General features: G+C 32.7%; 5 protein-coding genes across 10 annotated transcripts; 3 read left to right on the top strand and 2 right to left on the bottom strand.

The window, feature by feature from the left end:
* The first annotated feature begins 86 nt into the window (after positions 1 to 86).
* On the top strand, positions 87 to 7,042 carry LOC101219900 (SH2 domain-containing protein B). Of its 2 annotated transcripts, XM_031884725.1 has the most exons (13): positions 87 to 568; positions 1,616 to 1,813; positions 2,646 to 2,852; positions 2,955 to 3,044; positions 3,122 to 3,199; positions 3,297 to 3,461; positions 3,930 to 4,286; positions 4,478 to 4,758; positions 4,960 to 5,025; positions 5,137 to 5,299; positions 5,522 to 5,871; positions 6,314 to 6,391; positions 6,528 to 7,042. In XM_031884725.1, exons 1-13 carry the CDS (start codon positions 422 to 424, stop codon positions 6,544 to 6,546), a joined length of 2,199 nt encoding a protein of 732 aa, XP_031740585.1. In that variant the 5' UTR covers positions 87 to 421; the 3' UTR covers positions 6,547 to 7,042. The 2 variants fall into 2 exon arrangements, with proteins under 2 accessions (XP_031740585.1, XP_004146076.2); XM_004146028.3 differs by lacking the exon at positions 4,960 to 5,025 and having other exon boundaries at positions 89 to 568.
* A 1,853-nt stretch (positions 7,043 to 8,895) lies between these two features.
* LOC101203019 (fatty-acid-binding protein 3, chloroplastic) lies at positions 8,896 to 14,306 on the bottom strand. Of its 2 annotated transcripts, XM_004145961.3 has the most exons (6): positions 13,935 to 14,303; positions 12,872 to 12,973; positions 12,295 to 12,450; positions 11,941 to 12,155; positions 11,369 to 11,805; positions 8,896 to 9,589 (listed from the first exon to the last, which is right to left on the bottom strand). In XM_004145961.3, exons 1-5 carry the CDS (start codon positions 14,137 to 14,139, stop codon positions 11,647 to 11,649), a joined length of 837 nt encoding a protein of 278 aa, XP_004146009.1. In that variant the 5' UTR covers positions 14,140 to 14,303; the 3' UTR covers positions 8,896 to 9,589; positions 11,369 to 11,646. The 2 variants fall into 2 exon arrangements, with proteins under 2 accessions (XP_004146009.1, XP_011654021.1); XM_011655719.2 differs by lacking the exon at positions 8,896 to 9,589 and having other exon boundaries at positions 11,516 to 11,805; positions 12,872 to 12,961; positions 13,935 to 14,306.
* LOC101202781 (receptor-like serine/threonine-protein kinase At1g78530) lies at positions 9,359 to 13,054 on the top strand. 4 transcript variants are annotated; one of them, XM_031884101.1, is made up of 6 exons: positions 9,359 to 9,630; positions 10,150 to 10,488; positions 10,579 to 10,830; positions 10,900 to 11,033; positions 11,329 to 11,529; positions 12,774 to 13,054. In XM_031884101.1, exons 1-5 carry the CDS (start codon positions 9,495 to 9,497, stop codon positions 11,527 to 11,529), a joined length of 1,062 nt encoding a protein of 353 aa, XP_031739961.1. In that variant the 5' UTR covers positions 9,359 to 9,494; the 3' UTR covers positions 12,774 to 13,054. The 4 variants fall into 4 exon arrangements, with proteins under 4 accessions (XP_031739961.1, XP_031739960.1, XP_031739959.1 ...); XM_031884100.1 differs by lacking the exon at positions 12,774 to 13,054 and adding an exon at positions 11,664 to 12,664; XM_031884099.1 differs by lacking the exon at positions 12,774 to 13,054 and having other exon boundaries at positions 11,329 to 11,649.
* A 1,859-nt stretch (positions 14,307 to 16,165) lies between the features above and the next one.
* On the top strand, positions 16,166 to 17,167 carry LOC101223052 (glucan endo-1,3-beta-D-glucosidase). The gene is made up of 4 exons (XM_004145959.3): positions 16,166 to 16,322; positions 16,433 to 16,461; positions 16,580 to 16,814; positions 16,903 to 17,167. Exons 1-4 carry the CDS (start codon positions 16,265 to 16,267, stop codon positions 16,926 to 16,928), a joined length of 348 nt encoding a protein of 115 aa, XP_004146007.1. The 5' UTR covers positions 16,166 to 16,264; the 3' UTR covers positions 16,929 to 17,167.
* Positions 17,168 to 21,594: 4,427 nt separating this feature from the next.
* Positions 21,595 to 24,836, bottom strand: LOC101222815 (cytochrome P450 CYP72A219). Its single transcript, XM_004145958.3, has 5 exons — positions 24,441 to 24,836; positions 23,506 to 23,723; positions 23,087 to 23,331; positions 22,617 to 23,004; positions 21,595 to 22,322 (listed from the first exon to the last, which is right to left on the bottom strand). The coding sequence occupies exons 1-5, from the start codon at positions 24,733 to 24,735 to the stop codon at positions 21,897 to 21,899; spliced, it is 1,572 nt and encodes a 523-aa protein (XP_004146006.2). The 5' UTR covers positions 24,736 to 24,836; the 3' UTR covers positions 21,595 to 21,896.
* Between the last annotated feature and the right edge of the window lie 1,163 nt (positions 24,837 to 25,999).

Below are 25,999 nucleotides of genomic sequence, written 5' to 3'. Positions count from 1 at the left end.
ATAAAAGGGTAAAAAAAGTGAGGGAGGGGAGTGTCCAAATTAGTAGCACTACCATTATATATGAACACCATGCTATTTGTTCTTCCAATCATCTTCTTCCATGCCACAAGATCAAAACACAATTACAAACTTCAAATCACAACCGGTCATTTGAATTGTGTACCGTATAGATCGAACCACCGGATGAAAACCCATTTCCTAGCGCCATCGGAACACTGCACCAACCGTTAACAGCCGTCAGAAGGAAGCTGCGTTTCGCTTTATCGAACAACCTGAGAGAAGGAGAGAGGTCATGGTAAAGTCGTTGGTTTGAAAGAGAAAAAGGGTCGAGGGTGGGAATGGAGTTTCGTCTTTGATGGGTTGTTTTTGGTAAAAGAAAGGAACCCTTTTGAGTTTGTGGGTTCAAAGAGTGAGGAGAATCATGGGCAGCGAAGTGAATGAAAGCGACGAATACTCGCTGCTCAAGAATCTGCGGCTGGAATTTGATGGAGACGATGGGTGTTTTACTGTTTGCTTTTGGGTTTATCTTATGAATTCTACTACATTCCCTGTTTCAATCCTTCAACAGGTTTAACTTTGCTCATACTCTACTTGTGCTTTTGTTTCTTTTTCCTAATTTCTCCTCCCTTTTGATCTTGTATCCATTGTCATGTGTTGTTTTTTGTCTATGATTTTGTGAGCACCCCTTGTTGGTAGATTGGCTGCTCTGTGCTTTTAGTACATCTGATCAAATCTTTCAAATTCATATGTAATGACCATTCTGAACATCAGGACCGTATTTTTCAGGCAGCTTAGTGTATGTGTTTGCTTAGTTTTCTTCCAGGTGTTTCTAATGTTTTTTTCTTTTGGAATTTTTTGGGTCTTTTGAAATAAGCGCATCATTTCTTTGCTCTGATCATGTAAATACTAAGAGAGCCACATGGTTAGCTGCTTTTCAGTGTCAAGTGCTTCTACAAAGTTTAAGACTTTTAATGAAACATTGGATATTCTGCAAAACCATTATAAAGAAATGTGTATAGATATTGAACTCTTCTCCTAACTCAAATGCAAGGATCACTATTGATTAGCATTTTATGACCATTTAGTTTATGAAAATTATGCTTGTTTTCACACAATTTCTTCATAATGGTTTTTATCTCCCTTAAAGAAACACGCAAATTCTTAGCCAAATTCCATAAGAAAAAAACTACTCTTTTCATTTTGTCAAAAACTTGTCCTGACTTTTCTAAAACACTACAAATAGTAGATTACCTTTGAAACTCGTTAGAAGGAGTATTTATAAGCTTAATTTCAAAAACAAAAAACAAATAACCAAATAGCATCCAGTGGAGCCTTAGTGATTTCATGGTAAAATCTGGTTATTTCACTGTGAGAGACAATATATTCGATATAGCCATATAGGGTGTTGATTGGCATATTTCCACATGAGCTAACTCAATGAAATTGTTCCTTCATCAAAAAATATTTCCCCATAAGCTTACTTCCTTGGTTTTCTTATGTCAATCGGTTGAATTTCTAGCTTGCTGAGCTGGTTAAAAGGATGTTATGAACAATCTAGAGATGTTTTGATTAACCATTTTAATTTTCCCACTTTGTTTTGGATGAGTTGTTTCAGGTGCAATTAGATTCCTCAAGCATGACTCCTTTTCTCATTCTGAGTGAATGGAATAGACTGAAGATTATGCCTTTGACCACCTTACACAAAGCTGATGAAGGTTCCAGCCCTGGCAGTTCTTCTTCAGCAAATGTAGTTCCACATGAATATCTAGATGTCGATTTTCCTATGGAAAAATGGGTTCACATTGGATGTGAGGTATATTGCATTACTATTGGCCCCGTGACTTGCCCAGTTTTGCAGCTTAATATATATTTTCTAAACTGTGTAATTTGATTAAATAGGTCTTTACACTTATTGTGATAAATATTTTCAGTTTGAAATATGTTACAAATTGTTTTAGGGAAAGCAATTTATTATAAAGAACTTAGCAGATTGGTGGACCAAATGGGATAGTTATTTTAAAGTTGAATGTAGGTTGAGAGTACCAAATATGTTGTGCCAATATCTAGGAAATGAAGAATGGGAATTCAATATACATTAAGGAATAGCAATTCTAAACTTAGAACATGATTATGAAAAATTATTAAACATTTGTCTAAAATAAAATTAAAGATCGGGACAGAGAAGTGACAGATCGCGGAAGATATGTATCCAATTGTGCTCCATTATGTGAATTGTAGATGGTGGATGTGGTGAGGAGAAAGAAACAAGAGTTAGTATCCAAGACTGTTTATGCATTTCTTTTCAGCATAAATCAGAGATATAATTGCACATATAAATCAGAGAAGAACTGTGTAAAGATAGTTTTTATCATAAGAGGTTTATCGGTTTGATGGTATCATCTCAAAGATGATGAGTTCTTGAAGGTAAAACAAGTCGTCTTTTACTTTGGGTCTAGGGAGGTAAAATGGAGGAACTTGTGGTTTGAACTAATTTCACATAAGCTATGAGTATGCATATTGGAAATGAAACTTCATACACGAATATTTAACTACACTGCACACGTTTATGGTTGGTTGCCCTTCTCCCCCTTGGAAAATGTGCCAGCTAAATTAGAGGTGCTTACTTTCTTACTTTACATTTCCAGGTCTCCACTGATTTTGTCAGGCTGCATATTGATGGAAAAATGGTTGGAGAAAAGCCTGTGTCATCTTCACTCAGTGAAGACACCTTTCCAAGGGCTTTGGGGACGATTGTTTTAGGCAACAATGGTGAAGACATCAGCTTACAGGGATATATTCATAATGAAAAGGTTTTGCCTTCAGCTTCGTTGATCAGGGATCATTATGCTGAGGTGCAGCAGGACTATCTTTTTGATGTTACGTTTAAGACGAACTAACTGAATTTCTTGCCAAAATCAAGAATTTTTCTCTCATATATGCTGCTATTATGCCAGGACCTACCTGTTAAATTATTTATTGACAACTCTTCTACCATGGAGATTGAAGAGGGGGGTGATGGCATCTGGAATATAGTTGGTGGCAAGGTTAGGGAGCTTTCTGCCGTATTGATATATATATTTTTTTATCACTTTTAATTTCATTTCTTCCTTGCGAACCACAGCCATCTTGTCGTAGAAATTTTTCACTGGATGTTATGCTGTTAGATTCCTCTGGCCAGCCAGTTCTGAAGGAACTTGAGGTTTGTGCCAATGATATTATATGATCTGTCTAGTGGTAAATTAGGTTTGGTTCACATCTTGACACTCAGTTTGGAACTGTTATTCATTATGTAACAGGTTGTTGCCTCCCTCATCTATGCTGACAGCGGGGAAGCTGTGGAGAAGTCAGGTGATGAAGAAGCTCCCCTTTTGGCAAGCTATGATGGTGTTGAATTTGCATCCAGTGACAGACCAAGTAAACTGTTGCATGGGCGTGCCTCCTTTAAGCTAAAAATATCTCAGGTAGATACAAATACGCAAGATTAATCTGAAGATATTTGTCTGCACAACTTCAATATTCAAATTCTTGAACAACTAATTTTCATTCAGCAAAACTATATAATAACTATGAGATTTTTTCTCGAGTTCTTCAGAAGAACATAAAGATTATGGTTCCCAGTATATGGCTATTCTGTCATTTGTCTTTGAAAGTTTTGCTAATTAGGAATCATGTACATCATAATTTCCTTGACTGGGAACTCTTGTACCGCCATGAGGGCAGTTTTGTTATGAATTGATTTGTGCATTTCACTTTTTCTTGCCATGAGGAATCATTTTTTTAAAAGATAAATTAATATTATATAATGGGAAACACTGAGGAACAGAAAATTCTATCTTATGTCTAAACTAGATTTCCTCTGCCTTGTTCTTCTCAGCTTGTGTTGTAGGCTTATAGCGGCTCTCTGACATTTTTCTTTTTTATGATTTCAGTTATCTTCTAAATGTGATAACAAGCTCTTCCGCATTAGATTTTGTATACCTAGAGTTGAGGCGTATCCCTTCTTCGAGGCTCTCTCTTCTCCAATTCGCTGTATATCAAGGAGTCGAAACACTCGTATGTCAACTTTGATGTTGAAAAGATCTACCTTCCATCCACTAGATGTATCTCGGTCATCTGGTCTGGACAATGGAACCTCAGAACATGAGCATGTTTCAGTTGAAGAAGAAAAGCCAAGTCCACTATTGAAGAGGGTTAAATTAGGGCAAGATAGACCAACCCCTATCGATGATCCTTCATCAGGGCAACCAGATGAGGAATGCAATTCTCATTCCTTTACTGCTAATGGGGTATTTGCCATTTACTTCTTGACTTTGAACTAAACTAACATGCACTCTAATAATGGATAACCGATCATTTAAAGCAGACTTTTTTGTAAAGACAAGGATGATTAGGTTGCATTATGAAGAAGTTCTTTTGATTTTGATTGTCTATTTACTCCCCTTAGTCATATATTGTTAACCAGTGTTGTTTCCACTAGGCTGGAAATGGGTTTGGCTCAAGAACAGAAAGATCCAAAAATAATGGATCGACTGGAGCCTCCCCATCAGACTCCGGAAGCACTGAAGCAAGGCACTCGGTTCTAAATAGAACTAGAACCAATGGAAATCCAATATCAGATGTGAACATTTTCAAATATTGCCTAGGAGGTTTATCTGAGAGGTCACTTCTGCTCAAGGAGATTGCAACCTCTGTGTCACAGGAAGAAATTTTGGAATTTGCTGAGCATGTTTCTCTATATTCTGGATGCTTGCACCACAGGTAATCTTCATTCGTTGATGTCTGGAAGTTGTCCTTTATTTTGGGATTTCTGTAACATACCTGCAGACCTGCAATAATGTTCATCAGAATATTTTCAGTCTGAAAGAATTAAAAGTTTCCCTGTATTTGAAATTTTATGTGTTGCATCAATACAATTTCACTTTGAGTTTGAATTGCTTCAGTATCTTTTCCCATTGTTAGGATACAGTTATGCATGCTAACTTGGATGTCCTTGGATTACTTTGCCATGACAAACCTTTCTTGGAAGTAACTTTTAGTTTTTGCCTTATACACTATTCTAATACTCTTCCAGTAAGGAATATATTTCATTCTGATTTTCTTCCAGTAAAGAATACTTACAATTTTTTTTCCTTTCAGGCATCAAATATTAATGTCAAGAAAATTAATAGAGGAGGGAACACGAGCTTGGAACTCAATCTCACAAAATAAGCATCATGTTCATTGGGAGAATGTTGTTTTTGAGATTGAAGAGCAATTCATGAGAATTTCTGGCTGCAGCTCTAGATCTCTTACTCAGCAGGTATTCCTCTCTTCTTGGTTCTCGAGGAAGAATTTACTTTTTGTAATTCTTTCAACTTCAAAATTATCTATGTTGTTTTCGGAGTTGGTGTCTGCACTCTTATTGCACTTAATTCGTTTAGGACTTTGAGTGAGCTTTCAACAGACAGATTTCCCTTAGACTCGCCTCTGAATCAAAGAGCTTTTTATCTTTTATTATTTTCTTAATGTTGATAAATTTCAGGATTTTGAGTTGCTGAGAAGAATTTCTGGTTGTCAAGAGTATCTGGCCCAAGAGAACTTCGAAAGAATGTGGTGTTGGTTATATCCTGTAGCTTTTACTTTATCCAGACAATGGATAAATGCAATGTGGAGTTCTTTATCACCTAAGTGGATTGAAGGATTCATTACCAAGGAAGAAGCTGAGTTATCACTTCAAAGTCCAGCAGGTCTTCAAGATCCTGGGACGTTTATTCTTCGATTTCCCACCTCAAGAAGCTGGCCTCATCCTGATGCCGGTAGCTTGGTAGTTACCTATGTTGGCAATGATTATGCTCTTCATCACAGACTTCTTACACTTGATCGCATTTTCAGGTAATATGGTCATCTTGTTTATCCTTGTTATGAATTACATTGCAACTTATATCATATCATATTTGCTGGATAGTTTCTCTTAGTTAAGTTTCTTTCCAACGCTAAGTTTAAAGTGAAGTTTGGAAGAACCACGTGGGGAGCCTGGCAGTAATGCTCAAGTTTTTGAGTTGAAAACTTAACAACTAATGGAAATATGAACATGGTTCTCTGGGGTATGCTATATGGAAAAGGATTTATGAAAAATAAACTAATGGAAGATATATATCACATGAATGTAATGGATTTCCATTAAAATATAAAAGGTAGTCCAAAAGAAATTTCAACTATTCTCAACAAGTTATCATTGACGCCTGTATGTGGTTGCAAGTTTAGTGATCATATACTCTAATTAGAAGCAAAATTGCCTTCTGCATGCCTAAACCAAAAGGTTTTTTCTTCATAGTTCTACTGAAGGAGAGAAGAATATGAGAAGTCTCCAGGACATGCTTCTAGCAGAACCCGAGCTCTCTCGTTTGGGAAGGTACAAACAATCCAAAACCTTACCTTACAAATTCTTTTCGTCTCTTCATTCAATCTCACTTCATCCATTTCCGTCCTGTGTTTGTGGGGAGGGGACTGACTGCTTTGCTAATGTTTATTAAATCTTTGACGTGCAGGACAATTCGAAGCCACTAAATCGTTACAAAATTGCAGTATCCATCCACACCATTTTGTTTAGTTTCCTTCAGTTACAGATATCTCTCATCAGTTAAGTTGTACATATTGCGAATACAGGAGTTGTTTGGAAAAGAATATTTATAGGCATGTTGGAGCCATTCCAGAACCAAGATTTCAAAAGGTGAACCGTTCAGTCATCATCATCATATACACTTCTCTCTTCAGACCATTACTCATAGAAACTACGAGTTATAGGTGAAACTTTGTCATCTCCAGTAGCGCCCATACAAGAACTCGCACATCAGAGATGATTACATAATATTACCATCTTCAGTCAGGATATCTCATCCCTCAGCAGTTTTGGTTGTATTTCTTTTAACAAAACCTGGAATTAGCAGGCAATTCTTGTGAGTTTTTCTTTTTCTCTTTTAATCTCGAAGTAGTATCTATTGTATAAGTTAAACTTGTTATACCAAGAGTGATTCAAAATCTACCATTATTTAGGTGAAATCTCTATCTTCTTCTTACCTTTTAAAATATCGTTTAAAGTAGTATATGTTGAGAACCCATTTCAGGTCACAGTAAGTCAAACATGTGATGTGAATAAATATTGAAGTAGAGTCTAGAAAAGATATTACTTCCTAATTGTGCCATTAATATGTTTGGTTTGTGAGATTTCCAACTCACTCCTTGAGGGAAAAAGACAAAAGGACAGATGGTACAGAATCCATGGATGACAGCACAGCCTTTCACATGATGCATGTTTTGCCAATTCCTTTTTCATCCTTCTCTTTTTAGTCTCTACTTTTTCTACCAACTCATCAATGCTTGGTTTCTCCAACTTTACTGGATTTGTTTTGATTTATTCATCTTCATCTCTTCTGTTTATAAGTCTTACTATTTTGTTATCATTTTAGTGTCATCAAGTTTTTTATACATCAATAAAAGCCATGAAAACAATAAATGTTTGGGAAGAAACAGATTTTGGCTGTAACAACTACTTATCTAAGGTTTAATATCGTACAATTTTTTTTGACGATTTTAACTTGCATACATTGATCATCAAATAATAAGAGACATAGACTAATTTGTCTGAATTTTTACTTTCGTTTTGGTTGTTTAATATTTAAATTCTTATTTTTTGGAAGAAAAAAATATATATTTTGGATCGATAATTGTTATAATATATATTTTGGTTTCTCCATCTTTTTTAAAAAATAATCTTTTAAAGCCCCCATGACATTAGAAACAAACAATTAAATTAAACTAATTTTGTCATCATTTTCTCACTTTAGCCAACTTATACCTAACAATATTACATACACATGTTAGCAATTAATACACAAGTTCAGGCCAAAATAAAGGAACCACAATCGAATTTGAATATTTTTTAAAGTTAAAAAGTAAAAACTTTCAAAGTATATTTAAATTTTAATTAAAATATAGTGATTGAATTAGATACAATCAAGAAAACACTTTATCGAAGAAAATTGTAATTCTAGGCTAAAGTCTACTTTGTGATAAAAGTCAGAAGCACTTAAGCTTTATTCAAAAGTGAGCATAATTCGTTATAGTGTTCATATTATTGACTCAAAGTTCGATATTTGATTCTCCATCTCCACGCATATATGAACCCTTCAACTTTCTTCAAAATTATATATATATATATATATATATATATATAGAACTTAAGCTTTTCCTTTATAAGGAGACAAGGTAGGTATTTGATTGCAACTATTTTCAAAGGTTGAATTTTTGTACTAAAATAATAATAATAGCAATAATTTGTTGCTCAAAGTCATAAGTTTGAATTGCAGCCAAAATGAAAAGGCAATGTGTAAAAATGTTTGAAACCAAAATATTCAAAATGAGAGGCTGTAAGTGTAAACAGTACGATCCAACCACATGAAACTTGAAGAAACTTGAAGAAAGTATTTTTCATAAAAACCCTTCTCAATTTTGTAAAGAATTGTGATAATAAATGATTAACCAATTGTTTATTCATATAAACTAAAGTTAATGAAACAGAATATTTTGAGTAGATACAAAAAACTGATGGGACAAACCAACTACTTTCACTTCTTTGTGCAATCATGATAAGGGGAAAATCTTAGCAAATCAAAATTGAAGTAATTAATTTCAACTTGATTTTGAGGAGTCTTTGCGTAAGTGAAATGTTTAAGTTTGAGAAGATAATCCAAATCTCTTGAGGTACTATTTCTAAGACATTTTTCTAAACACGTGTCAGCATGTGATTGGTGGTTAGCAGTTTTCTCTTTTAACAAATTTTGCATTAAATTGGAGGCATTTCAATCAGAAAAGTACAGACAAATCACAAACCCACATGAGCAAATGATAAAGCCTTCATTTTTTTTTTTTTGTCACATAAGCCAATCATGATATGAACTCTTTCTTCTCTTCCTTTCCCATTTATAAGTCTCTGAAGCAAAGCTGTTATCTTCTTGCAATTATGCATCTTATTTCTTGTTCTTCTTTCCATTCCTGTTCATGCCACAACTGATGAAGATGCGGTAAGTTTATTTATACAGCACTTTTCTCTTTTTGGCTTTGGTTTTTGTTATGTTTCTCTGTTGAAATCTTGCATTCTCTTGATGGACCAAGTCCTTTTTGCTTCTTTGTTTTAAGCTCCATTCTTGAAGTTCCTTTTTGTCCAGAAAAATTCATGAAAAATGTTCTGTGTCTTTCGAAAACTGGCCCAACCACATGGATCTTGGAGATTGTGGTTGCTAATGTCATCTCTGTATTGGTGTTATTAAGTTTTTTCTGTATCTTACATTTGTAGCAGAGAAAAGCCTTCAGCTACTTTAGCTCACTGAAACTCAGAAATATGTTGAAAAGAAAGTCAACTTGTACTTTCATGGAGAGTTAAATGGAGGAAATGTGACAAGTTTGAGGTTGTCTTCCATGTAAACTGTTCTGAATTTTTTCATGGTCTGCATAATCAAATGGATAAAGGCCAGGCTATAGCATTCTATGTCACAATCAGTTGCATCGCTTTTGTCGTGTCGAAGATCTTCATAGCATTGCTCCTTTACAAGCGCTGGAAAAGAAGACACATAATATATGAAGATGGGATATCAGGTATGAACATTTCCAAATCTGATAAGCAGAACTTGACAAGGAGAATGCATAGAGTTAGTTGAATTAAAGATGGTGCGACTTGCGAGAGTAACAAGTTGTTAGGATACTAACAATAATTTAGACCGAAAGGACTGTATAAATGGCTTAAACAGAGGCGGTACTCTGGTTTACTTTATTTATATATAAAGCCAAATGATCCAGATTCACAAGATGAAAAGAAATAACAAGAAACAACAAGGAAAAATGCAGAAAAGATCATACCAGCCTCTTGGTTTTAAGAGACCCTGGTGGCTGCTGTAGCCCTACCTCCTAAAAGATAAAAATACCCTAGCTACTCCAACCTAATAATCCTATTTATAGACTCACATATTCCTCAGCCCAGTGGGCCCTACCACTCAGAACGTCCTTCCAATCATTTCTCCATAATAATTCCCTGTGCAGTTACTTTTCTACCCTTCCTCCTATAAGTATGGATAATTGGGGGTCTTACACAAGTTTAATACGAATGTATATGATCAGGTGGGAAGATGGTCATGTTCAAGTCTCCAGCAACAAAGTCCTTAAAATCAGATGCATTCCTGAAGAAAACACTAAAACTAAACAACAAGGACATCATTGGCTCTGGAGGGCATGGGATTGTTTACAAACTTGCACTAAGTGATTCTATGAGATTTGCTGTGAAAAGACTGAACAGAGGAAGTGCAGAAAGAGATCAAGGATTTGAGAGAGAATTGGAGGCTATGGGCGATATAAAACATCGGAATGTTGTGACGCTTTATGGATACTACACTGCTCCTCACTATAATCTTCTTGTATATGAGCTAATGCCTAATGGAAGTTTGTATGCATATCTACATGGTATATGTATATATATCAAAACCTTCAGTTTTTCTAAACTTCTTAATGATGATATATACATTATTCTGTCCTAAATTTGATGGTACTCAGGAAAATCAAATGAGAAGGTTTTGGATTGGTCATCACGCTACAAAATAGCGGTAGGTGCAGCGAGAGGAATATCATACCTTCATCACGACTGTATCCCACACATCATACATAGAGATATCAAGTCAAGCAACATATTGTTGGATGAAAACATGGACGCTCAAGTGTCTGACTTTGGATTGGCGACGCTGATGGAACCTGACAAGACTCATGTATCAACAATTGTGGCAGGCACATTTGGGTACTTGGCTCCAGGTAGAATTTAACAAGCTATTCTACTTCACCGCTCCCTTGACATGGAAAATACTAACTTCATTTTGGCAGAATACTTTGATACGGGTCGAGCAACGGTGAAAGGAGATGTCTACAGCTTTGGTGTAGTACTTCTCGAGCTCTTAACAGGGAAAAAACCGACTGATGAGGCGTTTATGGAAGAGGGAACTAAACTTGTGACATGGGTAAGCGAATCATGAACCATTTTCAGTAGCCTAAGAAAGTCATAGAGCTTCTAGGTTGGTTGATCATGAATATTGATTCTACAAATGAATAGTTTTTAATTGATGCGTTCGAGTAAACCGTTCCGTTTAAGCCATTCATTTCACCAACAGCCAAGATGTTGCAGTGACATTTTTCATGAGGCAATGGATTGAGTACTCAAGTGCTATAAATTGGAAACATCATTCACATAAAGAGTATATACTTGAACAACAAGCTATTCCTTATCTAATTTTCATGGTGTCATGTAAATGACAGGTGAAAACAGTTGTTCAGGAGAAAAGGGAAGAATATGTACTTGACCGTCGTTTGGGCTGTTGTCCGGTTGATGAGGTTAATGTCGTATTTAGCATTGCATTGAAGTGTCTTGAACCGGAACCCGCTCAGCGTCCAACAATGGCAGAGGTTGTTAAAGTGCTTGAGCAGATAAGGTCAAATAGCAATGTAACGGATTCTTGAGTCAGTCCCTTCTCTAACTTGTATTACACTTATTGCAATCTCTCATTTGTAACTTTTTTGGTGGAACCATATCCAAATCTTCATTCAAACTAATAAAAGTACAAGAAAATTGTGGTTCTATTTCAAAACTGCAGCCAATCCAGTTGCAACAGAAGCCTTCAAAGTAGGAGAAACAGGAGAGTCTCCGAAAAAAACATCAAAAAGAGACGAAGTCACATTATTTGATTCAATTGTAGCATCTATTCCTGTTGGTGAGCCATCTATCGAGATGCTAACCTGAAATTCATCAATTCTCCGCATCAGAATAAACAGAACGAAACTTGCTCAAATATGAAACTAAGAGTGTCTATGCAATATCATTATTGGCTGGAAAAGAATAGAGAATGTTGTTCAGTTAAAATTCAAACATACGAGCATCTTTGGAGGTTCCAACCAAGTCAAGAATATGAAAGTTCCTTTCTTAAGAGATCGTCCCTCAAAGATGCTACGAAAGGTAGATAATGCAGATTCATCATCCGGTGTTGGTGCTTTGATTCTTGGAGAAATGGCATCATCCAAGGCGTCCCAGAAAGTTTTTCCATCGACGTCTCGGACAAGAACAATCTGTAAAGATTTTTCTGAACGAGCTGCCATTAGAAGATAATAAACTTATAGTTACTTACACAACCTTGAAGCCATTGGAAAAAATGGAAAAGGAGATTATCATTCTCACTTTCCACAACTTCTATAATCATACAGTTATGTATTTATATGTATGGTTATTACACTGAAAAATTATATCAAACAAGGAAGAGTCCTCCTGAATTGCAGCAGCTGATCGTCCCCTCCAAGCATTTAATTCATTTGAGACAGATGAATTGATGTATAGTCCTGCAGCATAGACCTTAACACCAATGATTGCAAATACTTTCTCTCTATAACCTGAAATATTTGCAGCTTTATGACGATCAGGTTGAAGAATATTGTTCAGTTCAAAGTATCAACATTTTGGATGTATAAAAGTCATAGGTAGCCTTAGGATAATAAATAATCAACTTCTTACAACGAACAAAAATGTGCCTTTAACGATGTTCGTTTATCGTTTTGTTTGATTCTAAAAAGATGTAAAAAATTGTCTCATTTTAGATGGCTGGAAGCATATTTTTTTTCCTGCAGAAATGCAACTTATGCACCAAATACCAATTGCAGCATACAGTGATAGAGCTTTTGGTTCTAATGGTTCTCTTATCTTATACACATTGCAGGAAAAATATGAGCTGTAGATGATTTTGACAGTTTAAATTTTCATAAAATCAGTTGTATTTCTCAGTAGAATTCAGTGTATAAAACATGGTGAACTGACCTGTGCCAAGCAGCGACAGCGAAGTTGAGCAGCCTGGCAGAGTTAAGGACGTTGGAAATTTTACATTGGTTGAAGGTTCCTCCACAAATCCTGCATTTCCAACTGTTGTAAACCATTGATTAAAAAGCAAAGTGTTTCAGTAATACTTTCTCAGAAAAATAACAAAAATGAAATATTATTCTTCCTACAACTTCAAATTAAGTCAATGGAACATTATTAGACAACAAGATTACGATTTTCAAGTGTTTTTGAGCCAATGCTCTATCCATTTCAATATGAGACTTAAGTGCGTTTGGAATGCAGTTTCAAGTGTTTAATTTAAAAATCATTTTTTTTAAAAATGAGAGTGTTTGATAACCCTTTTATCAAAAGAGTCCTAAAAAAATGAATTTTTTGAAAAATATTTTTTTCAACAATGCAAAAGACCGCTTGTGGTCCGTTGTTCGAGAAGAAGATTGTTGGTTTAAAAGTGATACAATCTCTCAATCAGCACAATATTTTTTCCTTCAATCAATCCAAAAGATCGTTAAAGGTTTAGATCACTTTTTTTCATGTCCAAGATCGCTTTAAATCACCTCCAAAAGTGATTCTCTGAATATGATGCTAATCATTTCAAAATCACTTCCAAATGTACATTAAACCTAGATATTCATAAAAATTTTGGTTTTGAGAACTTTCCGGCATATTTCAGTTCCGAGATGCTTTGCACATGAATGAACACATCACTTGATTACAAATAGCTACAGTCTTTACTCAACATTACCCTTAACTTCATCTGTTCTCAACAACAAATTTGTTTTCATAAATGAATCAAACCCTAAACTCCAAATTTTAAAAACAGAGTGTCTATTTAGATCGATTTTCTAAACGAATAAAAACACTTTTACTTTCACTCAAAACCACATTTGTGCTACTTACAAAGCCAATCCAAACAGACCCTAAAGCTCGATCTCAAGCAGAAACCCAAGAATCGTTTCATATTTTCTCACCATTAACATCAAAATAACGAATACAAGGTTCAAAAGCAGCAGATATGGGGAAGAATGATTCAACATTTCGATACCTGAAGCAAGAGAAGAAGAAGGTCTGAGAGAGAAATTGGAATAAAATCTGAAGTTGTTGTTGCTGAGAGAGAAAGTAGAGTGAATTGAGAGAGTAGGAATTGAGGGTTTTGTTAAAAGGCAAATTGTAGGACTGGAATTCAATTTCCCAGTAGGAATGGATAATGGGAGGCTTAATGGGGTGGAATTTACAGCATTTGCAGCCATTGTAGAGAGTTCTTCTGCTTTTTCAAAACTGTGAGTGGGATTTTGAATTGGTTGTATACAAAAGTGAAAAGGAGTGGATAAGAGAGGAGATTTTTTGGTGTTGTTGAGTTCCAAGTTAATGTCCCAAAACAGTAGATTTTGATTTGGATTTCTTTGTCGTATTACCAACAGTTCTCTGCTGTGGTTTCTTCCTCATCCATACTTATCATACTCATAAAGCAGGTGATTTGTATAGAAAATATTACAGAGCCTAATGGTGTAAAACCAAACTAAACTTTCCTCATGATACAAACATATAAGGATACCGATTTCTAAAAAAACTAACATATTACTATGCTTGAAGATATATTTTTTTCTTTAGAAAATCTTAAATAGAGATAAATTATGGAAGTACCATATTGGATAGAATGCAATAGAAAAAAAATACACAAATTAATTAGAGGAGAGGAAGAAGACTAAAGAAAAAAAAAATACACAAGTTTGAGTTGGAAAATATTACTTGGGTTGCTTATATTTTTCTTTTAGATAAAAGTATCAAATAAATACTTAATATGTCAGCATAAAAACAAAAATACTCAATTGAGTAACAAGTACATATATAAGTATTTGATAAAAATTGTTTTGCCCCGTACAAAATATTTGTGCATCATAGTTCTTAACCTAAAATCGAAGAAAATATTTACAAAAAGCTTTGTAGCATTGTGGCATCCTGCCCTAACTTGTGGGCTGCCATCTTGTCAAACAAATGGGCATCAACCCTCCTCTAATTCGAAGCCTTCTACCTTTCAATTGCAAACTTGCATGACATCTTGGTAATTTAGCCTCTTCTTATCAGAGTTCGATGTATTTAAGCTGACTTTTAATGCTCTATTTTTTTTATGTTCAATACTTGCAAAATTACTAAATAAAACACGTAAAAACTAAATAATGACTTTGAATTAAACGAAGCAACCAGATAACACATTTTTGTTACTATCGTAAATCAATATTTTGGGACAAAAATTATAAATTATGAAAAAAAAAACAAATTAATTAAAGTATGTTGCTTCCAAGGTGCACCTCGATCTGATCTTTTTGTAGAATTAAAGTAACTTTTTGTAAAATTAAAGTAACACAATTTAATTATTATAATCATCCTCCCAACTAAATTGATTCAAAACCAACGATCTTTACTTTATTTTAGTGGATGTATGTTCTTAAATAAATAACATTTTAATAAAATATTTACTGATCTTTAAAACATAAAAAAGTGAAAGCGGCCATTTTGGTGTCTATACTGTAAAATTGGTTCAATATTCTTCAAAATTATGAAATTTATTAAATAATAATAATGTTCATTCAATAAAATATGAATATATGAAAATATGTTTTGTAAGTTTGTGGTAAAAATTTCACAGATAAAAGAAAGTACACCCTAGACTAACATTAAAACTAAAGTTAAGATTTGTTGTGACACTATAGCTGAAGGAAGGGATAAATATGGATTAAAATTAAATAAACTTTAAAATAACGAGACTACTATGAATTTGAAACGAAATAGTGATTAATTCACTTCTACCTATTTGATTTTTTAAATTAATTTATTAATCTATATCGATGAAATTTTAATACAAATCTAATACATTTAATGATAAAATAATTATTAAAAATTATAAACAAATTGAATGTAACTCGAGTTCATAGTACATGTCATTTGAATTAGTAATAATTAAAAAGATTGATTACTTTTTTTATATAATGTCACATTTATGGTTATATGCATAAACTTCTACACTTACTTGTTTCTATAATAGTTATACACTCAAGTGGTGTATTATTAATTAGTAACGTTGTTGTAAAAGTAGAGAGTAAAAAGTAATTAAAAGAAGAAAAAGGGTCGGCATCATGTGCGCGTTCATTGAGCTTGCTTCGATCTCTACCCTTTTTCCACCTTTTCCTCCAAGAAGATTCCGATTCTCCCACCCACTGTAACGTCTCAACCATTAATGGATTTCTAGCCGTTACCAATCTCCACAAAAGTCCATATTATTCCATTCCTATAAATCCCTCCTCCCAATCATCTTCTTTTTCATCATCCATCAATCATCATCGCCTTTTCCAGATACATTATCTCTCTGAATCTCAAATGGCTAAACCAGCTGCCTCTCTCTCTTTTCTCCTTCTATTCCTCTCTTTCCTTTCAGGTAATAAATTAATTCCCTCCACTTCTCTTTCACATTCCTCTGATTTTTCCAATTATCACTCAACAATTTTCTGTTTCCGATTATTATTATTCCTCTTCTTCCTTCTTCAGGACGAGATTTGCTGGCCCTAAATGCACAGGTGACGAGTTATTCATCCTTATCAAATTAGGGGTTTGCAGAAACCAAAACAATAATTATAACCACACCAACAATTCTCTGAATAATTATTTTGAATTCGCGGATTGTGATATTTGCAGAAAACGTGGTGTATTCCGAAGCCTTCGTCGGATCAAGCGACGTTGTTAGCGAATATCAATTACGCTTGTGCACAAGTAGATTGTAGAATAATGCAGAAAGGATGCCCCTGCTCTTATCCTGATACTTTGATCAACCGTGCGGCCATAGCTATGAGTTTGTATTACCATTCCAAAGGGAAGAATCAATGGAACTGTGATTTTAGAGGATCTGGTCTTATGGTCATCACTGATCCAAGTGAGTTCAATTTTAATGGATATATAATATACTCTTATATCTTTTGTGTGTTTGTTTTAATTTGTGGTTTGAATTTTTGGTGTTGTAGGTTATGGGAACTGTATTTACCCTTGAAGCTGAGTGAAGAAGAAGTATAGGAGGGAAACAATTACTTTTGCCCAAAAGCAGATTTAGTCATAAAAAGTGATTTTAAGTATAAAGTTTGTTTTAGAGTCTATATTTTTTTTTTTAGTATAAACGTTGTTTGGATCTTACTTTTTATAATTGAAAGTCGTCCTGATGTAAGTGAAAAGATACCTATTCTAAAGTTTTAGAGTAAATAAAACGAAGCAACATTAGATAGATTGATCAAATTGTGAAAGTAAATGCACATTTTTTGAATGTTTAGGGTTGTTTTAGTTGGTTTACGTTTCTCAACCCAAATTCTACCAAAATTTATTAGTATATAATTAGTTTTATCTTAATAATTTAAATTCAATAAATTGAAATCTTAAAATAATTGATAAGTGATATATAGATTAGTGTTCAAGATATAACTTAAACAATTTATAGTATAGAGAAAGATCGAGTACTTTTGTCTGAGTAATATTATGTATACGACTAAAACTGCAACAATCTAACACGTTTGTATAGGTGACATGCGAGTGAGAGTATTTATTATTATATGTAATTCGATGATCGTTATTAATAAAGTTATATTATTGTAATTTTAGTAAAGTGTATTATTGATTATCAGTTGTTTTAATAACTTAAATTCAATAAACTAATATCATAAGTAGTTTGATGAGTCTTGAAATGGATCAATGTTCGAGATACAATTTAACGAGTCTATATTATAAGGATAAGGTACCACTGTGGATACAACTTATTTTGTATTTGATACAAACACAATTACTCAACGTCACATTTGTATTGTAGACTTTGTATTTGATACAAACACAATAACGTTGGTAACATATGAGTGAGTGTATCCTATATAATGAGTTTGCATAAGACCAAACCACGAAATAGTAACACAGACATAACTTTGTTAACTAGTTAAGTTTATATTTTATTAGGATGACCTAGTTAACTTAGTTTTAATCTTAAGTGTATTTGAACTATTGTAAGGGTGTGAGTGGTCAGATTGCCGATCTTATCATTTTGGGGACAAGAGTGAGTTGGGGAGTTGTGAATCACACAAGATGAAATTAACTCATTCTCAACTTTAGAGTAAATGAATGAGTTTTCTCTTAAATGGTGTCTTTGAGACTTAAACAAATGGTCCTACGTACCCTCTCTATGACACGAGTAAGATTTCTGTTTATTTGTTGAACCATAAGCATGTTATTTATTAGATAAGCACTAGTATTTAAGGACTAGAAATTACCCCGAGGTAAAACTGTAATTTGACTCGTTAGTGTTACAAACACTCGCAAAGAAGTGACTTACTATTATTGGTCTATATTTGTGGACACAAAAATATATCTACAACGAGAAAAGTTCAGTTATGAGTCTTGTGGAGTGTACACACGATTAACGAATATTGATTAATGTGATTAATGAGTTTAACTAACCAATTTCATATTGTTGTAGCTTGTAATTTGCAGGTCTATTAGGTTCTTTTTATAACTCGTAAAGAGTAATGTGGTTAATATATATTAGATGTAATTTAAAGTGTTCAAATTTACTTAAAGAATAATTAATATAATGTATGACGATACATTATAATAAAAGGTTTATATTTTATAATTGAAGAATTAATTAATAGTTTAGTTTAATTTATTTATTTTAATATCAATTTGTAATCTAATTATATATATTTTTTAAAAAAGCACGTCTAGCCAATTTGTTTAGTTTACAATGATTTTATTTATTGTGTTTTAACTATTTACAATGAGTTATCCAATTGTAAATTTGCTACTTTTCAATTAAGAAAATGGAATGACATAAGTCCTATTATCATAAATTCTTTTACTATTTTTTGCAAATGTTACATCCTAAAATGAAAGTAGCGTGAAAAAAAAATATTGAATTTGTGTTATTCATGTGAATATCTCATACTCACCTAAAAGAAGCCCAAAGGGATGGCATTGATGGTCAAGTCAAACGTTTTTAAAAATGGATTAAATAAATTTTCTAATTGTAATATAATATTTACATATAGTTTCATTGGCCACAGCTCTCATTCTCTTTTTAATATTTAGTCTAATAACAATTTGTTTTTCCTACTTTTACATACACTTATATGCTATGAATTGTAGGATGTAAATGTAAATAAGTTATTACCATCTATCAATTATGTAATATTAACAAAAGAAAATTGTAAGTGATAAATAGAATGTGTTTTTAAATTTGAATTAAAATGGATTCTAAGTTATTTTTTAAAAAATCAATTAGTTTTTAGATGGTTGAGTGCTGACCATTTGACCTAACACCCATTTATGTTTACCATTCTCAAATCAAATATTTTCTTTAACAAATTAAAAAAAAATAGAAATCACAACTAAACTTAAGGGTGTTAATCTTTAAATAATGTATATCATTTAAGTCGAACATCAAAATGTCATGAACTTCATACTATGTAAATATATTCATATTATTTCTTATGAAAATCTACAATTGCATTTTTAGTAATTGTTTATAGTTGAAAATTAGTTAAAGGAAAATTAAAATTGTTTATGTCGATACAATACAAAAACACATGAAAAGACTCTTCGTTTGTCATATGTTTTGATCGTTCTTACGGTTTGTCATATGTTTTTAACTTGGACAAACTATCTATGATAGTTTTGTATCGCTTCCAAATAATCTGAAATATAATATATTACATTAAAACAAATAGTCCCTTATACAATGTTGTATTGCTAATTTATATTGTGCATAATTTTTAATACTAAAACATCCGATCATATGTTGTATCATTTCACTTACAAAAATCAAATAACCAAACCAATCTTTTTAATTTAAGAAACTAATACCGGTCAAATCAAATATTTACGAAAAAAAAATTTCTAAGATTATACACTAGTGTTTTTATAATATAATACCAATATTAGATGTCAATTTTTATTATTTTAGGACGTAGACTATGTATTATATAAAAATATTGAGTATATAACAATTTATGGTTTATTTTTGTAAAATATTTTTAAAATTTTTAATAATTATTTATGAGATAGAGACTAAATTTTTATAAAATAGTCTAAATTAACGGTGAAAGGTTGGGGACTTTTTAGTCGTTTTCTTGGTTTTAGTTTGAAATAAGTAGAATGCACTGAGAAGCAACGGTCATCTGGTAAGGGTAAAAGAGTCATTTAACGCTGCAGAATTCGCCTATATAATCCGAAAGCCAATCTAGGGTTTAAGACATTGCCTTCGAGAGAACAGAGCACCGATATGAAGATGGTGATACTGTTCCGTTGCGGGCATACATCAAATGGTTTCCTTTCTCTACTTCTTTCGATCTCTATGTTTGATTCTAAATCAAGCAATTTGCAGTTTCGATGAGGAAGGACTTTTCTACATTCGTCTTTCTTTTTTTCCTTTTGAAAATCTCTTCTTCTTCAAGGCCGATCCAATGGGTTCTCGGACGTGTAAATCGAATACTCGAGTACTCAATTTCACCCGGCCGATATTTGTTTTGGGGCAGCCTCAAGGTTTTGCATGTTTCTCATTCATGCTCTAATTCAGGGAACTGCCCTAAATTTTCCCCTTTTTTCAATTTATTCATTCGTTTTCCCCTCTTCTTGCGATTAGGTTTGAATGTTGAAGTATGTGATGTATTTCTGTAGTTAGATTGTGTAATTCTGTTCATTTAGGGATCTTTCTCGACAAACGACGTTGTTTACTGTGGCTTAGGGTTTTCCTTTAGTGGAGTTGTTGGTTTGAACGAAATACAGATGAATTAGGGGTTATTGCGATGAATCCATTTAACCGGTGGAAATTTTCGGCTGCGTTTGATTCGATTCGATCTGATCTCAGTCGGTCCTTTGGGTTTGTCTCATTACTCGTAATCATTCTCTCTTAAGTAATCAATAGTTATCTATCTTTCCTAATCAATCAATACAGTCATAGGTATTTTCTGGATGAACTTGGTTAATGTGGTCGTCCCCTATTTTTTATCAACATTTTTCAGGAATTTGAGATAGGCGTTTTGGGTGCTAGTTTTTGATAGCTTCACGAAACTTTTATCTTCAAGTAAAGGATGAAGATGTTTTTGATATATTTGTGAATTGAATGGTTTGATTTAGGATACGAAATGTTTATGTAAATCTCCAATCTAACTTGTAAAATATAAGAAATGTTGAATTAGAATATGAAAACTTAGTTTGGGAGTGTATTTTTTCTTTTGACATAATTGAACAGTTGTATTCTCATAATTCCTTCACATTGTTTCATGTACGGATTCTAAACTAAATCCCCTAAGTTGTCATTTATGTATTTGCAAGTAGCAAGTAATTAACACCCTTGTATTTCAAAGTAGTTTTTATCTCCCCGTTATCTAATAAATCAACTAATACTTGTGCATTGTTTTGGCTTCTGCTTCTCTTTCTTGTTTTTTCAAAAGCACTATCCTCCACTTTTTGTCCCAATCTGCTTTAACCTAATATATGGCTTTTTGTAATCTATTTTTTAAAGGTAGATTTTTTCAACCAAAACGTAATCTCAACTAAATCGTGTCAAGTATTCATATATGTTCTGGATTACTTTTATGGTTGAAGTCTACGAGAATGCTGCTGAGGAACTCATTGTTACAGATAACTTGTTTGAGAAAATGACAATGAGAATGAAAGGTTAGTTTTAAAAAATTGTAGTGCATAAACTTGACTATTGTTATTGAGTATCTTTTCGGATGGTGAAAAGTTTGTGAACATTAGTAGAAAATGGTGCAATAACAAGCATTAATCACATCCCAAGCCTGAAACTGTTTATTATTTAGGAGCTGGGTGGCAATGAAAAGGGTGTCTAGTTGAAAGGATATCAATTCCTTTTGTAGTAGGTATCTTTTTCTCAAAGGATTTGAAATTATACCAGACAAAGCACAGTGCTTTCCTAGCCTTCTGATAATGTGCAAGCTAATAATAAATAGGTTAAGAGGCACTAGAGTTTGTGTAGTATGATATGAGCTCCATGTTGAGGTTGTGTTGTTAAGGCGGCAAAGGGAGTGTGTGTGTATGATGGCGAAAGCTCAAATGAGAAGTGTTGTAGGATCATTGATAATGCCATTTTTGCTTCAATCATGGCAAAATTTTGTCCTATGCATATTCTAGGACCCCATCCAAATGGCATAAAAGCACCTGGATTTTTTGTTGCTTTAAAAACTCCTTCAGAAAATCTCTCTGGATTGAATTCATGTGCATCTTCTCCCCATAACTCTGGGTCACGTTGGATAAGAATAATTGGTAAGCTCAGCATTATTCCTCCTGGTAAAGTCATATTTCCAAGTTTTGTTTCTTTCCTAGTAGTGCGACCTAACATACTCACTGGTGGGTATAACCTGAGGACCTCGTTGAAAATCATAGTTACCTGCATCATTGGAAAAGTCTATTGTCATGTACTAGCTAATACATACCGTTTTATAACACATTCCCAAAAGTCGCACAACTTGCCTTGCTAACGTAGATACAAATACACTATATGAATATGACACGACAAAACACCTATATAGTGGCACATAACTGTTATATAATCTTGGACATATGGGCATGATAAGGACACGTATAATACATGCTCATGTGATTGTTTTATATTAGAAGATGAAATAAAAATGAGAAAAATATATTAATAGAGAGTAAATGTTGGAAATGTTATCACACTTACAACTTTTAGTCTATTTAAACCATCGTAATCTGGTTTCTTGTTACCAAAGATCTCAAAGACCTCTGCTCTTGCTCGTTCTTGCCAGTCTGAGTATGAACTCAACAATACCATCGTCCAAATTAGTAATGTTGCTGTAGTTTCTTGGCCAGCAATATAGAAAAGCCTGCATTCTTCAATAACAGCCTGTATGCTCATCCCAACGTCCTTACTGTTTCTTCCATGTTTAATTTCATTCATATTGGATTCCATGAGAATGCTTAACAGATCAGTTTGTATTTCTTCACCTGCTTTCATAGACTTTTCCTTTTCATTTATAATGCCCAATACTAAAGTTGTTATCTCTCTATTCGTCTCTTTTATTTTCCTGTTTGATTTTGTGGGTAGAAATCTGCACAAAATATTAAATCATGATATGAAATTTTTCACAATAGATGTATATAATTATGTGGTAAGATGGATAGTGTTTCTACCTCCATCCTGGAATATATGTCTCTAAGCTAGCTTGAATCACCAAATTGGTTAGTTCAGTTTGTAGCTTGAAGATCTTTTTTCCTCTCTCATAGCTACTCCCAAAAGCAGTTCGAGAAATCACATCGGCAGCCATATTTTGTAGATAAGGCATTACATCTAACTCACAAGATCCCTCTCTAGAGACCATGCTTTCCCACTTGCTAACCATTTCATTACAACTGTGGTAGAATGCTGGTACCATGGCCTGTAAGCCAAGGTAAAGGTATGTATGAGGACTTGAAATTATATGTTTTTCGTTTTCTATTATATTTCTTATTTTTTAGGAACTAGAGATAATAATAAAAATGTATTTTGAAGAAAAAAAAACACAAGAAGCAGAAATCGTATTCTCTTTCACTCTTCAAAAAGAGATAGATACCTTGAGCTTTTCTAAATGAAATGCAGGGTTGATTATCTTTCTGTGTTTAACCCATTTTTCTCCTTCAAGACTTACAAGTCCATGTATAAGAAGCCTGATAAAGGGATCCGTAGTTGGCCTTTGGAAATCATTGAAGAATGAGAACACAGTTTTGAGTTGTTCAGGGTCCATTATGTGCACTCTTGGCAAGGGACCAAGCCACATCATTGAATTCTTGCCTGCACAGTTCAAAATCAACATATTGGGAGCCATTTTAGGCACCGTTTTACTAAAGTGATAGATGTAAATATCCATTTTTGCCGCGATTTGGCTGCTGATCATAACTTTTAGGATCCTTGATATATATATTTTTAGCCCCCTTAAGCTTTTATTTGTTGCGATAGTCCATTGTGTATCATCCTTGTATAAAAATCTAGTTATTATTGTTTAAATTATGTGCAGAATTTAGTGTTACAATCTAATAGGATTTCTTTCATAAAAAAAAATCGATAAACTCAATATCTTTACCAAATACACAGTATATCTAAGACATAAAATAATAAATATGGACATATTAGATGAATTAAATTATTAGACAATTGAAAGTAAATCGTTACAAGCAAAACCAAAGTAGTATAAGAATCAAAAGTGTTTTTTTTTCTTTAAGAAAAATAAAATAAAATTAAGCCTCCCAATAACACCAGTATTTATGGTAAAATCTTTAAAAATTTGCATTGTTTTTGAAAACAGATAGTTGATAATAGAACAACATACAGAGATGAAATAAATGTTTATAAAATTAATTTTCAAACAATAAATAGAAATTATCTAATCATATAAAACACAGCCCTTCAATACCAAATCAAACCCTGATTTCTATTTATTTCTTTGAAGAAAAAGATAAAGAAGAAGAAGAAGAAAAGGATGAGAAGGAAAAGTAGGGGATAAAGTGTTACCATAACGTTGGATGGTATGATAGACAGATGGAATGACTCGTGGAGCAATATGATTGGAGAATTTCATGGGCTTGGACAGTGCTTCCTTTCTCATGGCAGCACTCTCCTTCATGTCGCCGTGAAGAATCTTGTATGAATTTCCGGTGAACCCTTGCCGTCTTAAAAGCTGCTCTAATCTCCTCGGCCCGAACCAAATCCAATCAGCTAATTTCCATCCCAAGAATAATAATAACAATAAAACCAAACTTGTTATGATCACTATGGGAGTTGAAATCATATGGGGAACATACCACATCTTTCTAAATCTCAATAACAATCAAATTGGGTATTGAGTTCTCTTAAGTTTCTCTCCTCTCTTTATAACTCCACAGTCTTTCCAATTGTTATCACAATACATATATATACATATAGAAAAACAATAAAAGTATATATTGATTTTTTCCTTTTAAATTTAATGATTATAAAAATAAAGATTTTTTTAAGAAGAAAAAATGTGTGCCATAGAAAATGAGATTACCCTAACAGTGGTATGAACACCAAACTTTGGTAAACTTATTCAATTTGAAAATTCAGTGACATAAATATGATTTAAATCAAACTTTAGGATCAAATAATACTTTACTTTATATATATATATATATATAAAACTAAAGAATAAATCAATAATTTTAAATGGTTTAAGATTTCTCGAAAGATCACATGACATGTTTGAGAATTTTTTTTTAAAAAAATGAGAATACAATTTAAGAAAAAAATTTTCTCGACTTAATTCGTGTGTTCATCTTTTTTTTTTTTTCTTCTCAATTTAAAAGTCTTTTCTTTACTCATTTAATCCTATTTATATGTCACTTTAATATTAATGTTATTGCAGTGACTTTAACACATATTTTAAGATTGCAAAGTTATAGATTAATTTGAATCTCTCTCACTCAAAAAGCAAGTTGAAATGTTAGATTGTAATCCTCACCCTCATTTTTGTTTTATTGAAAATACAACACTATTTAATTTCAATCACAATATATCGAAATTAATTTGTTTAAAGTTCTATTATTAGATCTTATGTTTCGTCCCATTTTCATCTATTTGAATTAACTTTTTAATTGTCTTACTAACATTTTCTTCTTATTTAGAAATATATATATATTTTTTCTAATTTAGAAGACGAACAAAGATAGAGTAGATTATTATATTATATAGTTTGTATTCGGGGACATATTATTATGTTTATCTTTTAAACATATTTATTTTCTTACATCTTCTATTATTTATGTTATTGTTATAAATTTGTTTCATAAAGTTATTCTTTTCTATGAATATAATATATAAAGTTATACTGTTTAAGAATATTAATTTAAAATAATAAATTAACTATTTAAAATTAATTAATGAAAATTAAATTTGAGTGATTTAATACTTTATTATTGCATACAATTTGTCAAAGTGATCTCACAGAATTTAAATAAAATATCATTTATTTATGTCAAAGATGATGATATTATCATACAAAAAAAAAAAAAAAGAAAGAAAAAAACAACATCCACATTACTTAACTCTTAGGA

The sequence above is a fragment of the Cucumis sativus genome, chromosome 4 (assembly GCF_000004075.3).
Source record: "Cucumis sativus cultivar 9930 chromosome 4, Cucumber_9930_V3, whole genome shotgun sequence".
NCBI lineage: Eukaryota > Viridiplantae > Streptophyta > Magnoliopsida > Cucurbitales > Cucurbitaceae > Cucumis > Cucumis sativus.
This window is presented reverse-complemented; position numbering and strand designations above follow the sequence as displayed.